Source organism: Corvus brachyrhynchos, unplaced genomic scaffold (assembly GCF_000691975.1).
Source record: "Corvus brachyrhynchos isolate BGI_N302 unplaced genomic scaffold, ASM69197v1 scaffold3, whole genome shotgun sequence".
NCBI classification, from domain to species: Eukaryota; Metazoa; Chordata; class Aves; order Passeriformes; family Corvidae; genus Corvus; species Corvus brachyrhynchos.
In genome coordinates this window covers 13,269,185-13,285,981 of record NW_008237619.1, presented here as the reverse complement: position 1 = coordinate 13,285,981, position 16,797 = coordinate 13,269,185, and the positions used below count along the sequence as shown (strand labels likewise).

At 44.9% G+C, this 16,797-nt stretch overlaps 1 protein-coding gene across 2 annotated transcripts; it reads left to right on the top strand.

The window, feature by feature from the left end:
- ING4 (inhibitor of growth family member 4) lies at positions 1-11,759 on the top strand. 2 transcript variants are annotated; one of them, XR_001861272.1, is made up of 10 exons: positions 1-4; positions 2,189-2,196; positions 8,503-8,574; positions 8,771-8,937; positions 9,148-9,262; positions 9,584-9,692; positions 10,014-10,161; positions 10,563-10,624; positions 10,842-11,016; positions 11,110-11,712. XR_001861272.1 is itself a non-coding variant. In XM_017732006.1 (9 exons), the coding sequence occupies exons 3-9, from the start codon at positions 8,547-8,549 to the stop codon at positions 10,879-10,881; spliced, it is 669 nt and encodes a 222-aa protein (XP_017587495.1). In that variant the 5' UTR covers positions 1-4; positions 2,189-2,196; positions 8,503-8,546; the 3' UTR covers positions 10,882-11,759. The 2 variants fall into 2 exon arrangements, 1 of the variants encoding a protein (XP_017587495.1); XM_017732006.1 differs by having other exon boundaries at positions 10,842-11,759.
- The last annotated feature ends 5,038 nt before the right edge of the window (positions 11,760-16,797 follow it).

Genomic DNA, 16,797 nt, shown 5'->3' with positions numbered 1-16,797 from the left:
CACTGTGAAAACATTTTAGCGTCACAATAGTGAACACCTTGAAAAGCTGACTACAAAGTCAGTTTTCAGATGGAGCTCTGGGTCTGAGCATGTGACTCTGTATTGAGCAAAGAGAATAAAATAAAACTTTGAATCAGTGCTCAGTCACTGGGAATGAGAAACACCTTGGATGAAGCATCCTGTGATTAGGTAATTAAAACCTGTATGTTAAAATGCATGAGCAGTCTGACAAAGCTAGGCATACAGCCCCAGTTGCTTCAATTCAAATATTTTGAGTCCTCTACTTTAGACATCTAAAGTTCTTTTCCATTTTCTTTTTGTGGAATAGTGAAGTTAAGAGCTGTTCTCTTAGTAAAAGGTGTCTGGAAGCTTCTTAGGTCTGGCATTTCAACAGCTTTCAAGTCCTTGCTGTAATTTGAAACTGGGTTTAGACCTGGGATTAGGCATGCCCTTTCCGTGGCTTTAAGCTGTTAATTACAAAGCAGATCTGTCTGAAATGTGTTATGTTCTTGGCAGATGTTTTTGCAGCAGAAAAATATGCACATTCCTTCTGTGCTGAGCATCCTGACAGAGAAACTCCATGTCTTGTCTACTCTGATCACCTTCATTCCTTCATCCTACACTGAAGCTGTCTCTTCAATGACTACACCGAGCCAAAGGATTCAGGGAATGGGAGACAAGGAATGTGTCTTGTTCCACTTCTCTTCTTCCTGAGTGCTTTTCTCCAGTGGCTGAATTTAAGCATAAAAAGATTTCCATCTCTTCAAATATTGTCCTCCTTCTAGTTTCTAAACCATTTTATGCCTGGTTCTGAGGGGAGAAAGCGAGATAAAAAAGTGCTTTCCCTCTAGCAGTAACGCAGTGCAGCTTTAGTGAGGGAAAGCCTATGGGTGCAAAGGAGTTAAGAGATGTAGAAAGGAATGGAGGCGGAAGAAGAAGGAAGAAAACAGTGTTTTGGGAGTAAAAGATGGAATGTGCATAAAGACTCCTGAGAAGAGTTTGCACTTGCTTGAAATTGAGTTAGTGTGCTTTGCTCAGTGTTGCCTCTTGTACGGGGTTAGAAATACTGTTGTGGAGACTTTGAAGGGGAGAAAGGGATCGTGTGATTCACACAGGTTTTCCAGAAGGTGAGATGCAAACCCTGAGTTTTCTTCATGTTTGGAAGTTTCAAGAGGACTGTAGAGCTCCTTTGTGAAAGCCATCGTCTAAGCACACATACTCAGAAAACAGTCCCAAATCAAGTCTCTGTCTATATGTGAGTGTGCCATGAGGGTAGGGATTGTCTTTACAGTAGAGGGAACTGCTGTGCAACCACCTGTGTTTTCTACCATCAGTGCTTCCCTGTTTACCCACCTCATGGGTGCCAGAATAAACTAAGTGTACTTAGTGACAGCACATTAATCATTTTTTATGGCAACATACCAAGGCATGTATTTCTCCTCAACAACAAGAACTGTTTCCATCTTCCCTCACCTCAAAACCCTGAGGAACTAAAGCCAGCATTTCATCTAAATTAGACCTAAACACTTGGGAGAGTCATGAGCAGCAGGAGTAGCAGGTAACCTTGGTGAGCTTGAGAGGCAAAAAGATGTCACAGGCCTGGCTGCTCAGATGGCTGCATTATATTAATTCTGTTGCCCTGGAGGCCACCAGTCAGGACCTGTTCCAGGAGCAGGCACTAGGACATATCTGCCTCAGTGCCGAGGGTGATGGAGACAACAGGCTTAGATGAAGAGAGCTCAGCTGGTAAGTTAACGTGGTTCTATGTAATCAATGTTAAAACCTTGGGGTTTCCCCCTTTTTTACACTGGTTAGGGAGGCATCGAGTTTCCTTTGCTCCTTCTATTTGCATGTATCAGTAGGCACGTAGAGATGCACCAGTTCAGGGCTTGTCACTGCTAGAAAACTTAAGCCAGCATAAGCACAGAGCAACAGAAGCAGCACATGCCCTCATGGAAGTCATCTACTTTCTCCTACAACCGACGTGGGAATGTCGTTTCGTTCTTCGATAACATTAGCTAGCCCAGTAAAATGGGATTATTCTTTTGGAATAGCTACATCTGCCTGGATTTCCCTCTGTGTGGCTTCATCACATGGGGGTGCGATGGGTATCATCATCTTAATGCTCTTAGAGGACATGGGTGTGATGTCGGAAATTGCTGTAGGCGAGCCCTTGATTCCTTCCCAGACCTGGCAGTGTTCCAAATTCCCCAGCAGTTCTTTTATCTCTCACCTTCCCTACCTTCATTATTCTTATCCCCTCCCCAGTGTAGCGTGCAGCCATACCCCCTTGTCCCTGCCTCTCCGGTTTCTCACATCATTCTTCAGAAATGCAAGTGTCTCAGTAAATGGTTTCTATACTTGTCACTGCTTTAGTGTAGTGAAAGATGCCTTTCACCTTACTGAGACTGTGGATTAGTTACACCTGTGATGCACCACACATGATCTATGGAAAATTACAAAAGATTTCGTGCAGAGGAGAGAATTTGGTGATTCATAGGCATCATTTGTTTCTGTGTGGAAGCTACTGGCGCAGCCCATGCTGAGCTGATACATTTAATGACCAATTCATTTAGAATTGATTTTGTTGTTGGCTGATACTTTTATTGGAGCTGATACAAGATGGCTTTACATGGCAAAGTATGCTGTGTTTTCTCTGTATTTCTTCACTTACCCAACTGCAAATCTGATGTCGTTGTTTTGGCAAACAGCCCTGTGATCTCTTTGGTGGTTTTCCCTTCCTTTGGAGGTCTGTGGCAGGCTGGAAATGCCAGGAGTGTTGCTAGTCTCATCTACTGTGTCAGTCTTCCAAGTCCTCCAAGCTTCTGAATCAAGGTTGATCTTTAACAATAAAGATGCCTTTGCTGAGACTTAACAACATTGCCTGCTATCCTGGCTGTGGATGCTGTAGCATTGAGCTACTGTAATAAGAAAACAACAAAAAGAGCCCTCCCTCCTTGAGAAAAGGGCCCACACTTTGCGGGGAGTATTGGGGTTCTATGGCTGACTGTCACTGACATTGACTGTCACTGCTGACTGATGCCCATTTCTTTGGACAATGCCTGAAGTAGATGTGCTTGGGTGGACTGGTGTGCAGCACATTGGCCCAAAGCTTGGGATATATGATATGGCCACAGAATTCCTGGGTGGCTGTGGCTAAATGAATCTGCCATGCACCTGAGCACCCTCTTTGTAAAACTGTAGGTAGGATTATCCCTTACCAAAGTGTTGTGAGGATAATGGTACAGGTTAGAATTTTTTATTGCAGCAGGGCTGAGCCATCTCTGAAAAGAGGGAAAAGGATACATTGTGCTCAAGCACCATTTGAATAAACTGCGTAGGAAGGTGATTGGTTACTTGGGAACGCAGGACAGAGTAGAAGCAGTAGTTTAAAAGGGTGAAACACTCTGAAAGGAGGGATATAAAACACCCTGCCCCCTAATGAGGGAGCAAGGAAGCTCCTGAAGATTGCTGCTAGCCAGTTGTCCTGCGATATACTTCAAGTGCTACAAAATTATGAGAATCGCGGAGTACCGAAAAGTCCGATGTGCTTCCCCAGCAAGATCCCAGCCAGTTTGCTGTCTTGGGGGGCAAAGAACTTACCTTCTCATTGTGGCACGAGCAGGAATTTTTTAATTGTCTTCAGCAATGTGGTGTCTAAAGTGTTTGCTGAAATCTAAGCTGTTCAATAAAGCAACCGTGGCTACGTTTTAAAATGTATTTTCCCATTTTTTAATAAAATTTAAAAATGCGTCTAAACATGGTGGATGAACGGATGTCTTGGGAAAGGCACTGTCTGTTTGGATGGTCCTTGGTGCTATTGATCTGTTTTTAGGACTTTGGACAGCACAAATCCATTGTTTGGCACAGTACAGACGTGCTGCAGAGGATTGAAGCACAATGGAAGTTATCAGGCTGTGTAGGCTTGCTCTCTGTGTCTGTATGTCACAGTTAACATCTGAGTTAAGTAGCTGAAGTTTAAATAACAGTTGCCTGCACCTGACATCCCACGTGTGTTTCTAAAAAGAAGTAAATAAAGTAATAATTATTGGAGAGGAAAAGAAGTGGTGCTGGATTCTGACTTTTGGAGAGAGAGAGCGTGGTTCTTAAGGGAGAAGACAGCATGGTTATGGATGCCTGTGGAAGAATGAGTGGGGGAAAGAAGGGAAGAGGAGAATAAAAAAGACAAAAGAAGAATGGGGATAGTGAAGGAATAACATACAAGGAAAGGAAAGACGAAGGTAGGTAGAGAGACTTTAGCTTGTGATCAGAAATGAAAACAAGGTAAGAAAAGGAAGGGGTGAGAAAAACTCGCTGAGAGACCTGCACCAGTGATTTTCAGGATAATTGTACCATGAGAGGAGTCAGTAGGGCTGCACAAGGCTTCTGTATGGATCTGTGCAATGAGTCCATTAGGAAAAGCACTGCCAGCAGGTCGAGGGAGGGATCCTGTCCATCTGCTCAGCCTTGGTGAGGCGCATCTGGAGTGCAGTGTCCAGTTCTGAGCTCCTCATTAAAGAGAGACATGGAGCTCCTGGAACATGTCCGCAGAGGGGAATGAGGATGATTTGGAGACTGGAGTATCTCTCTTGTGAGGAAAGGCTGAGGGAGCTGGGCCTGTTCTGCCTCAAGAAGAGATGTCTGAGAGGGGTTCATCCATGTCTGTAAGTATCTGCAGGGAGGGTATCGAGGATGGAACCAGACTCTTCTCAGTGGCGCCCAGCAACAGCACAAGAGGCAATGGGCAGAAACTGATGCACAGGAAGTTCCACCTGAACATGAGGAAGAACTTTACTGTGGGTGACCAAGCACTAGAGGAGATTCCCCACAGAGGTTGTCATGTCTCTCTCACTGGAGATCTTCCAAAAATATCTGGGCACAATCCTGTGTCATGTGTTCTGGGATGACCCTGCTTGACCAGGGAGGTTGGACTGGATAACCCTCTGTGGTCCTTTCCAGCCTGACCCATTCTGGGATTGTGTGACACAGTTGCGTTAATGCCAGCCCATGCTTTGGGTCAAGCTGTTGGCCTTGCTAGCACTTTCTTTCCTGTACATTTTCACCATCCTCCTCTTCCTCTCTTACTGCTGTGCCATTTGTGTGGAAAGAGGCCCTTGCTTTTCCTTATTTTTCTGTCCGTTGTTGTGTTTCATCACTCTTCTCTAGTGATCAAAGATGTCTCTAGGGTGTTTTTTCTTCACCATTTTCGGTTTCATAATCTGAGAATTACGTGGGTATTTTATGATAGTATTTAGTCATGATAATTTTAGGTGAATCTTACTAAGATGAACAAGCAAAATTAATTGTAGAGGAAAAGAGAAAAGCAGGAGGAAATGAAATTACGTAAATAACATGAATGTTTTTAGAAATAGTGAGGAAAAGTGTGGTGGTAGAATGAGGAAATTGGAGACTCAAATCTAGGTTGTTTTTTTTTTTAATGAGTCTTATTGGGTGGTGATGTCTGATAGCCAGCACAGCACATGTCAAGCAATTTCAGCAAGTGTTCTGGCCCCTGTGATAAATACTGTGACGCAGAGAATCACTTCTGTTTAAGGCTATGCAAGAGCTTTGGAGTTAAGCTGCAGATAGTAGTAAACATCCCCATAGCTAGATTAAGTTATGTACCAGACAAATAGTTTGTTGCTCAGTTATAACTTGCTTAGCTGCAGCTTTATCTTGTTAAGCTTTTTGTTATTGCCAGACTCTCTCTGGATCATAATTTGTAATGGTGTGCTCAGCTCCCTTCCACTTTCAGTTGAACAGATAAATATCTTTGTAGCAGTTCTGATTATAAAGTCACTGTACTGTCACTTGTTTCATTTTCTCCCAGTTTATTGACGAAGCAGTGGCAGAACATTTGTCCGGTAATAGATTTGCAGAGTGAAATATTTTGCTGTGGTTTTAGGAAATCATTTTGCTGGTTTTAGCAGGGAAGGAATTCAACTGACAGGGGTTTGTCTCGTCAGCCCCAGATCATGACCCAGACGTGCTTAAATGATCTGCCCATGGTGCCTGTGCTGAGCGTTTGCTCGGCCAGAGCCAGACCAAGGTGACGGCTCTCCCCACACTGTGAGAGCTGCTGGGAGCAGAGGGCTCTGCACACCTGGAGGCAGGAGATGAGGCAGGGGAGCCACTGGCCCGGCCGAGGGGCCGACACTGAGGGGAGCAGGCACTGGGGAGAGAGGGACTCTCAGGGCTGGGGGGCACAGGCTGAACAGACAAGGCCAGGCACGTAGAGGCAAGAGAAGGACTGATGCTGTCCAGACGAGGGCATGTGCTGGCATTACTGGTGGTGGCAGATTTGTACAGTGACAGCTGTAAAAACTAGAGCACAGTTCCTTTCAGGTTCGGTAGCAGAATCAGACTCCTGCTTGAGTTTCTCCTGGTGCAAGAACGTGGCTGTGAAATGTGACTGTAACCTCGTGTGGGGTTGTTCTGCCCGCAGAGTAGCATCCTACTGGTTTTTGTGCTGGCTCAGGTGCTTGCTCTAGCTAAAGGTTTCTAGCCCTGCTGAGGGAAAACTGACAGTACCTGGTGGAATTTGTGCTTTTACCATCTGTCCTTTTCAGAAGAGAAAAAGAAATTACATTAATCTTTTCTAAAAACCACAAAGTCCAGAATTTCAAAGCTGTGATCTTCCAGGATTAATAAACTCAATATAAATTTGACATATTGTGTGCAGTGCAGGAACAGCTTCTGTTTTCCTCTAGAGGATACCTGTCTTGTCTTCTGCAGCGGATGCTTTGGAGAGGAATTAAAAGCAGCGTGCTGCAGTATGAGCCATGTTTCATTTGCTGTATAAATTGAAAGGTTTAGAGTTGATGAGGTTGGGGATTGCAGGAAGGAAAAAGGCATGGTCCCTAGATTCACAAGCTGGATTTCATCACTGCTGTAAGCTCCCTCTATAAGCAATAATCATTTTCAGCACTGTGTCTGTTCTGAGATGCTTTTTCAAACCGTAGGGATGTAATCCAGTAGTCAGCTGCTTAAAGCTTGTGTGAAGTCTTCCATGCTGAACAAACATGGAAGTATCAGATTCAGGATATGCTGACAGACTTCATTTTGACGCTTAGTAATTTTTCAGAATCTGAATTTGCACTGTTAACTGTCCTTGAATGCAGAGAGGTGATGTGTATGTGCTGTGTATTATGTATCTGGGTACTTAAGGACACCTACTCTTTGAGCATTTCTCAGGTAACTAAATCAGAAATGGCATCAGAAATCTGTTGAAGCAGCAGCTTGACTGCTCCTAAGGATGCTGTATGTAACTTATTATTATGCTGTTTGGGCAAAAAACTAAGTAAAAGGAACAACTTCTGTGCTCAGCAAGGCCCACAGTTGGTTTTACCTCTTACAGAAATTAATTTCACGTCCTGTTATGTAGTAGTTAAAACTTGTTAAAACCTTCCTCTTGCATACAGAACCTTCCCTGTCAACGGGTTGCTCTTCAGGGAAGTGGAAAAGCATTCATTGCTGTAGAAATACGTGCAGTGAAAATAGACTGCTGCCCAGACTGAGATGTTGGACAGCTTTGGTGATGGCCAGACACACCTTCAGTTGCACTCCCTGTGAGCTGGAGAGCAAGTTTGGGAAGCTCAGACATGCTTACGTTGTGTTTGTGAAGAGCTTTTCCCACCACCTTTTTTTTGAAACCTGCAAGAGAGATTTATTTTTTTTCATTAGGTATAAAGATGACAGTAATCAAGCTTAGACTCCAGGTTAATGTGGTGACACTAGATCTTGTTTTGATTAGACAGGCATGGAAAAATTAGAATTGTTTTTATCAGCTTTGCCAGTTGAGCATCTGGTGATGCCTAGGGGGTAAGTAGCATAGTGCATTGAAAATTAATTGACTATCAACTTCACATTGCTCATTCAGAGTCCTACAAATGTTTATTATTCCCTGTGTGTGGCATCCTTCCAGGTGTTGGACAGACCACACTGAGATGACAGTGCAGAAGGCACAACAAATTACGAGTCACAGGGGGTTAAGACTGGTCTCTGTTTCCCATCCCATCTCAGACTTGATCTTTGCTCTGCCCAAAGTGTCTACTGTCCCCTATATGTTAAATGGATGCATTAAAGAGACTCACTTTTCAGTGAATTAGCATTTGATCAACTTTAATTTTTACATCCTTGTGTAGAAATAACTAAATGGCTTTGTTTGCCAGCTGTTGTGCTGGTTTTTTCATTACTGAGTGGAGTTTTTGGATGGAGACATCATATTATAATGACTGGCACTCATTACAGATTTTGGGTCTCTGCTTTCTTAGTGTGGACCTTTCTGCATGGCAGCAGTTTTCTGCTAACTAATATATATTCTAGAACTATGCTTCTGCATTAAATATATCACTTTTTTATAGCCTGTCTCCTTTGGGGCTGGCAACAAATGGAAGCAGGCTAATGTGCAGCAGAGGAGTTGTTGTTATTGGTTAGCTTTTTTCCTGCCTTGGCATCGTGGGCAAGAACCTGATTTCTCCATGTATTCTCCTTTCTCTGCAGGTATTGAGAACCTGCCATTTGAATTACAGAGAAACTTCCAGCTCATGCGAGATCTGGATCAGAGGACAGAAGGTGAGGATTAGAGATGGTTTTTCTGCCAAGACAAGGAGTATGTAGCTTGACCAACTTTGCTTGGCTTTGCTTTTATCATGGGGATCACCAGGCAGGGGAGGAGGCCTGGAGCTGCTCCAGTCATTCAGTCTCTCCTCATGGAGGGCACTGTAGTGTGTGTGTGGTGTTTGTGTATTTAATGGTACACTTGTTTCAGACCTCAAGTCAGAGATCGATAAGTTGGCCACGGAGTATATCAGCAATGCACGGACTTTGTCTTCAGAGGAAAAACTGGGGCTTCTCAAGCAAATCCAGGAGGCCTATGGAAAGTGCAAGGAATTTGGGGACGACAAGGTTCAGCTGGCTATGCAGACCTACGAGATGGTATGAAGGGAAGTGTCTCGTGCTTATCGTGTGAACCCCCGATAAAGCCGCCCATCTCAGAAGGCCCTGATCTCTCATTTTTAGGCCGTGCCCACTCTTGCTCCTCATCTCTTTAGTGCAAGCCCCCTGCCCCTTTGTCCCCTCTTTGTCCTCTCTTTGCCTTCCTGGGCTCTGTCCTGGGGTAACTCCTGGTCACTACTGTCTTTGCAGGTTGATAAGCACATCCGGCGGCTGGACACAGACCTCGCTCGCTTTGAAGCAGACCTGAAGGAGAAGCAGATAGAGTCGAGTGACTATGACAGTTCTTCCAGCAAGGGCAAGAAGAGTGAGTACCACCACTGGGCTGCAGATTGATTCAGGAGGCAGCCAAGTGACTATGGAAGTGGTGGGGATGAAGGCAGGCACTGGAGTGGTGCAGATCAAAGACTGTTGCGCTGGAATCTGAAGGACAGGTAAAAAGGTGGTGACCTGGGCTCTTCTTGTGTGAGCATATTCAAGGCTGCTAGATAAATTAAGATGGGGTGCATGGCCCAAAGCCAATATACATTCCAAAGTGGGAGTGTATTTTAGTGCTGGAGAAGTTGTCACTGTCAGCTGTCTGTTTTGGTGGGGTGACAGAAGCAACACCATTTTCTCTTCTTCCCAGAGGGCCGAGCCCAGAAAGAGAAAAAAGCTGCCCGCGCTCGCTCTAAAGGGAAGAACTCTGATGAGGAAGCACCAAAAACTGCCCAAAAGAAATTGAAGCTCGTCCGCACGTAAGTGTTCAAGGGACTTGAGGGAATGAGAAGCAGCACTAGAAAGCAGACCAAGTCAGGCCTAGCCCTGAGAAGGATAGCTGATCCCCAGACTGGAACAGTGTGTCCCTCTGTCCCTTCTTGGGAAGCAAGAGGAAGGAAACTTTTATTCTTTCAGGGGAGTGTGGGTTGAAGGGGAAAGCAGGTCACTCCATTGGAGTTGGGTGTATGTACTTAAATAAGAGAAGTATCTGTCTCTGGCAAACAAAGGCACTGTCTGGGGACACAGGAAGGGACTCAAAGCCTGTTACTTTGCTGACCTACTTTATTCCTGTCCTGCAGTAGCACAGAGTATGGGATGCCTTCAGTCACTTTTGGAAATGTGCACCCCTCGGATGTACTGGATATGCCCGTGGATCCCAATGAACCCACTTACTGCCTCTGCCACCAGGTCTCCTATGGGGAGATGATTGGCTGTGACAACCCAGATGTAAGAGCCTGCACTTGGTGGAAAGGGGAGGGAATGGAGTAGAGATGAGTCTTGCATGGAAAATCTTGTCCTGCTTGGGTGGGGCCTGATACAGCAAGCAGTGACAAGGAGAGGGCTTACCTCAGGTAGTTGGGAAGGGCAGAGGTGTGGTTGGCCATGACCTCTGAAGTGCCTCTTTCTTCAGGGTTTTCCTTAAAATGTTTTCTTGTCCCTGAACCTAGCAAGGGAGAAGGGGAGTTCTCTCCTTGCTAACAGTGTGTAGGGTGGATGTGAGTATTCAATCCTTGATCACTGCTAGGGTTTTAGGAGTTTGTGATCAAATGCTGGGAAACTCTCGTAGCCCAAAAGCAACAATTTCAAGAGAAAACTGCTCTTTAACTGGCTGCTCTTCATCCCAACAGTGTTCCATTGAATGGTTTCATTTTGCCTGTGTGGGTCTGACAACAAAACCAAGAGGAAAATGGTGAGTGAAACAGCCTGGGGGGCCCATTGGCCTTTGGAAAGGGGAGGTCCTAGGTGGCAGGAGAAAAAGTACTGTATATACACGCTTAGAAGATATCATTAAAAGGAAAATTTGAATTAAGGCTTTGTCAGGGACTTTGGAAAAGGTCTTCTGGGACCATGTACTTGAGGTTCACGTCATGCCCTCAATGTTGGCTTTGTACTTCCCTTTCTAACAGGTTCTGCCCTCGCTGTTCCCAGGAGAGGAAGAAGAAGTAAATTCACATGAGACCTCAGTACTGCTGCAGGAGCTCTCTTCCCCCTGCCAGGGCCTCGTGCCAGTTCCCCCAGCCCTTGGGGCCTTGGCTGAGGGGAAGTCTTGCCCTGTTTGTGGTTTGGGCCATCCCTGGAATGGTGTGTACCCTCACGGTGGTTCCTGTGTGTTCTGTATCCCTGGTTGCTTCTGAGTCCTTAAGGGAGGCCCTCTCTGTGTACTATTCCAAACAGGTCTCTGAACCTCAAAGGGAATGAATGAGGGCACCAGGGTAGCCACCAGATTCCCAGGGATTCAGGTAGCCCCTGATTTTCCTTGGCTTTCCTTCAGCCTCCTCAGAGTTCATTGCCTACTCTCTGCTTAGAGAGCAAGGCTATGGGATGGGGGAAGGAAAGGAGGTAAGTCTTCAGCATTTTAGGTCATTCATTTTCCTGGATCTTTTTCAGGAGAGAGGGAGTAACCAGGCTACTTCTTAATCTAGTGGGCTGGTTGAGAGACTGAAAACCTGATGTGCTCCCTGTCTTTAACCATTCCACTGCTGGCATTGAGCAGCCTCTTTTTTTGGGGAGAGGAGGAGGCAGAGGGAGCGTTTAGAGCTAGCTTTGTCTCTCTTATTCCTGGGGTAAACCTGCTGGTCTGGGAAGCACACTGTGTGAAGGAGGAAGAATTTCTGACCACGTGGGGAGAAACAGCTCGGTCCAGTCTGTCTTCCGGCTTCAAAATTCTGCCTTCCTCTTGTGTAGTGGTGCTTCTCCATTATGTCGATGGTGGGAAGTTTGGGAATTCAGATCCCACTTGTATAATACAGAATTAAATAAAATGAATTGAAACAAATACTCTGTTTGCCTTGGTGTCACCTCTAAAATAAACTGTGGCAATTGGTCTCTCTAGTTTTTCTTTCTCTCTTAGCTCTGCTTTTATTGTAAATGGTGAATGTGGTGCAGCTGTTTCATGTAGCAATCCTGAGCAGCACTAAGAAGTGACATTCTGCATAAGTCAGGCTTGAAAATGTACCTAATGTACTTGCAAAAAGCTACTCAGCTTTCTGGTGGCTGTGAAAAATGCCTGCCCCTTCAGTCGTGCCCTCACAAGAAGGTGAACATTTATTCACGTTATTGTTTGATCATTTACTTCATCAGTTGCCTTCTCTTAAATGAGGAGGGGTGGGGGTTGCAAAGGCCAGCCCTCACTGTCTGTTGGGCAGCGCAGCTGAGAAAATAAACCATCAGGACAAACCATGTGTCTCCAAGAAAGTGGATAGGTTTTCCAGACTTCTTGATAGCTTGCTTCCCAGTAGGTCACAATCAGCTTGTTGCCAGAAACTCTGGCTGCTGTTACTAACATAACGTTAGGCTCCGAAACAATTTCTGGAGATCTGCGGTCCGAAGGTCTGTAGTGTCTGTAGGTAATTGTGAGGAGATGGCCCATACTGAAGCTTCCCTTTATCAATTCCATTGGCACAGCCTGTAGGCTGACAAACCAAGTCTGCTTCCTGCTTGTGGTCTGCTCATCAGGAGGGTTTAAGCTCTTCACCTGAAACATGAAACGTTTTCCTCACACAGATAACCAGTATGAGGATCCATGGAGGATTTTGCTCGTTTAGTCATGAAGCCAAAGCTCTGCTCGGGTTCAGAGGACAGTGTCGGTGAAGATCACTACTCCCGCCTTGTCACTGCACAGGGACCCTGGCAGCCATCAGCTCAGAAGCTGACGTTGTTTTCAAGTGAGTTAGCACTGAGTCAGTCTTCGCTTTTGCCTCAAGAAGGGGTGTTAATTCTGTTTTTCTGTTCATTCTGCGCAGAAAAAAGGATGAGTTCTTCTGCAGGCTGTTGGCTCATATGGTTTGTGGTCCCCCTGCCATAAGTCTGGATCTCGATCCCTAGATTGTATTACACCACTTCCTGGGGCTTCCCTTCTTAAGCAGAGGTGAAGTAAATTCTGGAAGATGTTGGCTGTGTCTCTGGTGTGGTTTTAATAACAGGAAGACACTGCTGTGATCCAGTGGGTGAGCAGGCTGTGGGAGGAGAACTGATCTCTTCAGCTGGGGGTTACTCAGACATCAGCTGGCGCACAACTGACAGAAGAAATGGGGGATGTGGCCTGAACTTGAGAATGGGCTTTGGGCAGAGTGCAAGGGGGATGAAGGATGCGAACACTGCTCCAAGCAGCTTGGTTTCGATGGGATAGGACAGGGGATTGTAATGGCCAGCATTAGCAGCAAGCTCTCTAGGAACTGTGGGCTAGAGAGGTGCTCAAAGCACTAGCCAGTAGCAAGGAGCATTCCAGGGACTTCTGCTGCCACTGAGGGAATGCTCTAACTTACATGATGAGACAATTTAGACCGAAATTTGGATAAAACCTAGGCATTTTTAAATGGCTTGCAAGTATAAATGCAAATGAAAGCACATTAAAAGCTAACCTTGGAAGAGAGGAAATAAGGGCAATAGCTGTGCAGTATTTAATCACCAGAGGAGGAAAAGAACCAGTAGAAGCTAGAAAATACAAAGTACAAAAATGAAGCCAGTGGGAACAAAGCCTGAAAGTGACAAGGCTGGAAACATGAGCAGCTTTTTTTAGAATGCCTTTTGTTTTTGATATAATTGAACATGGCACTTGTCCATTACTGACTGCAGATAGCAGAATTGTTTGTAATGAGAGGAGGGAAAGTGTTCTGTAAATATTTATTCTGTGTTGGTGCTGGTGTCATATGGGGATGGTGTGCTTCCTAGGCAAACAGTAAAGAAGGGTTTTAAGTGGCACCTCTTGGGGCAAAGACTTTTTTGATCATCGGTCCTTAATAAACAGTGTTTGTCATCATGTGAAAGCCACCCGGAGGCATCTGTGGGCTGATCTCTGTCAGACTCTGGACTGCTTGGGAAAACCTACAAGGCTGGAAAAGAGCCAGCTCTGTTCTGGTCCTTAATGATGGCAAGAAGGCTGCCACAACAGTCCAGATGTGAAATACTGGAACAGCGGGGAAGTAAATAGCTTCTCTCTAAATCAAGCAAGAAATCCAGGTCAACAAAATAAAATCAGTTTGACAGGAAGTAGCAAAAAAAGATCAGTCAAAAATTACTTGAATTTTTTTTACGATCCTTGTTAATAGTTACCTGGATCGCTGTAGTGGTAATGGGATCTGAGAAGTTTACTTCTCCTAGAATTGAAGTGCTTAAAGCAGGGATACACTCAGTTTAAGTAATCATGAACTCCATTACAGAACTGGCTAGCTTGCAGATTTCCTGGAACAGCTGTCAGTGCAACATAAACACTTTCTAAAATGGTGCTGGAGAAATTGCCCTTTTAGAGTGATTGGAAATATCCTAGTTGATGAGTGAAGCCAAGTCTGAGTTTTAGGAGGCTGGAGCCATACAGCATGACAAGAGGGAAGAATTTTCCAGCCTTGTTAAGCCCATTTATTAATAATAATTGGTCATGCACACAAGTGACCGGTTTATCTTGCCCAGTTTGATTGCCCCATCTGCAGCCATCATTCCTGGGTAGCTGGGCAAATGTGCTGACGAGGATGTCCACAAAGTATTCCCCTTTCCAGCAAGCAGATGTGCTCACCAGGCCCCCACCCCTCAGGCTCTGCCACCACCATTTCCACTGCATAATGTGCATGGAAACCACCCCAGCCACGACTGTCACCTTCCACCAGTGGCACCACCTTCCTCTCCTGCTTTTGAATAAACTCACCCCGCAGCTCAGCAACACCCAGCCTTTCTTTAAGCACTCTTAAGGTGTGACTTACCTAACCACCACTCAGAGCCGTGTGGTGGACACTCTCTCACCGTCATGTATATTCAATTCAAATGTTGGCCAAATCGGTCCACAAGTCTCAAGTTGGCAGTGGAAGACATTCCCAAGAGACAACTTGCTCATAGGGACTGAAAATAAGCCCATGTCCTCCCAGACCTGGCTGGTTTGACAGTTTGGAGCCGTTGTGCTTTTTGTAATCAACCACAGCTCTACTTTCTCCCTGCCACGTGAACAAGGAGGACAAACTTGTCAAGACATTGACAGCCTGAGTGGCAACATCTGCTCTAAGGGTCTGGCAGTAGGCAAGGGAGACTGCAGTACTGAAAGAGTTAAAGACTAATAGAAGGAGACAAAATGTCCTACCTTTCTTCCCAAAGAAAACTGAAAGAAGTTTATCCAACTCTGCTTCCTAGCAGTTACAGTATCAGAAGAAATATAGCTGTTTTTATCGAATAAAATGAATTTCATTTATAAAAATAGTCAAACATCTTGATTAATTTATGCTAATTTATGTTTATTTTTCTGAATACATAAAAGAAACTAAGAGTGTTAGTTTTTAAAAAAAACCACGTTTGTGCCCAAGCCTTAAGGACAGGCAAAGCTGTGACAAACACTAAACTCCTACATCTTGGTGTGAAAGAAATGTTCAGCAAGGTGTCCACTTGGGTCTGTTTTTGCGGGTGTGCCATTTCATTGCAGTGGGCTGGGTTGCTGCCATTGAAGAAACAACTCATTCAAAACTGAAACCCCATCTGGGAGTAGGAAAGGAATTATTTTTTACACATTGACAGCAAGCAAGAAAAAGAAGTGTGAGACCCTGAGATTTCCTCGTTCCAAAAGCCTGAATGATGCAGTCATTGGAAGAACCCATTTACTCACCACAGAAAGATTGAGGTGGGAAGAAGCCTCTCTGGAGCTTTGCAGTCCAAGCCCCTGCTCACAGTAGGGATAAAAGTGTGGTTGGATCAGGTTGTTCTTGCGTGAAACAAACCTGCCTAAAAGGACTACAGCAGTTTGTTCAAGCAGGCTTTATGTATCCACTCCATTTTAGGTTGTATTAATAATTCAAGAAACCACTTTTAAATGCTGTTTTTGCAATCAATTAAATATTCCATTTTCTAAATGTCAAGTAAAAAATGCTTCATTCACTATTTCCTAACAAAATAAAATGTAAATTAAGTATTTGAATTAATGCACGTTATAACTGTGCGGTGCTTGTACAAATGTGAATAGATTAACATATCTACCTAGTTAAAAAGAGTGCCAATTTTAATGTAAAGTCTATATTTATCAGCACATTCGCATAGTTCTCAGCCAATGACAGTAAACCCACTGAAATAAAGTACAAATGCAGAATGAAGATGATTTAAGCTGCGAATAAAGTCAGCAATTCAGAGAATTTTGGTTCAAATCAGAACACTCTCAGGCACTTTTGTCTGTGGAGATGGACATCTGCACCCTGCTCTGCATAGGCTGGTACCTACAGCCCTTCCCACGGGGTGAAGGTGTCCAGCACTGGGATCTTGGAGTAGTGTTTGGAAGAGTTGGTGCTGAACTGGAAGGGGGTCTTTTCTTGTCTGCTGTGTGATGGTGCTGATGGCTTCGTGGCAGGGCTGTCCCCTCTGCTGGGAGACTCCTCTGGACTGTCCAGCTCCTTGTGTGAACAGAGCGAGTGCTGCCTGTCTCTACCTGCTCCTTTAGGTGTATGTTTTAATAAATGGAGCTATCACACTTCCCTTTGGTGTTCTGTGAGGAATGCATAACCTGGCATGTCTCAGCGGCTCTGTCGAGCCCTTTCTGAGACCCCCCTAACATCTACACCAGCAGAACTGCTCATGGCCTCCTCCCTAAGCAGCCTGGTGTTTATTTCCTAGCATACATATTCTCTAACATACATACAGGTGGTTTGGGAAGCATTTTTCTATCACCTCTGCTTGCATTTCAAATTATTTAAGACACATGCTTTCTGGGGATGCTACTTAACAAGCCACTGAGTCTGGAATTCACACCTAATCTTTGTGGCCTCCGTCTTTATGGGGTTTTGAGCTGACCAGACATCCTCTCCCTGCCCCCAACCCCCCAGTTTAACTCACTGGCCTGACACTGGGTCTGTGAGCCACGGTCCTGGATTTTCCAAGAGGTTTTCAGACATTCCTTATGCT

Bases quoted from the DNA above. Each gene is read 5' to 3' on its own strand.
- ING4 (XM_017732006.1), top strand. From the start codon at position 8,547: ATGCGAGATCTGGATCAGAGGACAGAAG. The intron at 8,575-8,770 runs GTGAGGATTAGA...CACTTGTTTCAG, and splicing joins TCTGGATCAGAGGACAGAAG to ACCTCAAGTCAGAGATCGAT. The intron at 8,938-9,147 runs GTATGAAGGGAA...CTGTCTTTGCAG, and splicing joins CTATGCAGACCTACGAGATG to GTTGATAAGCACATCCGGCG.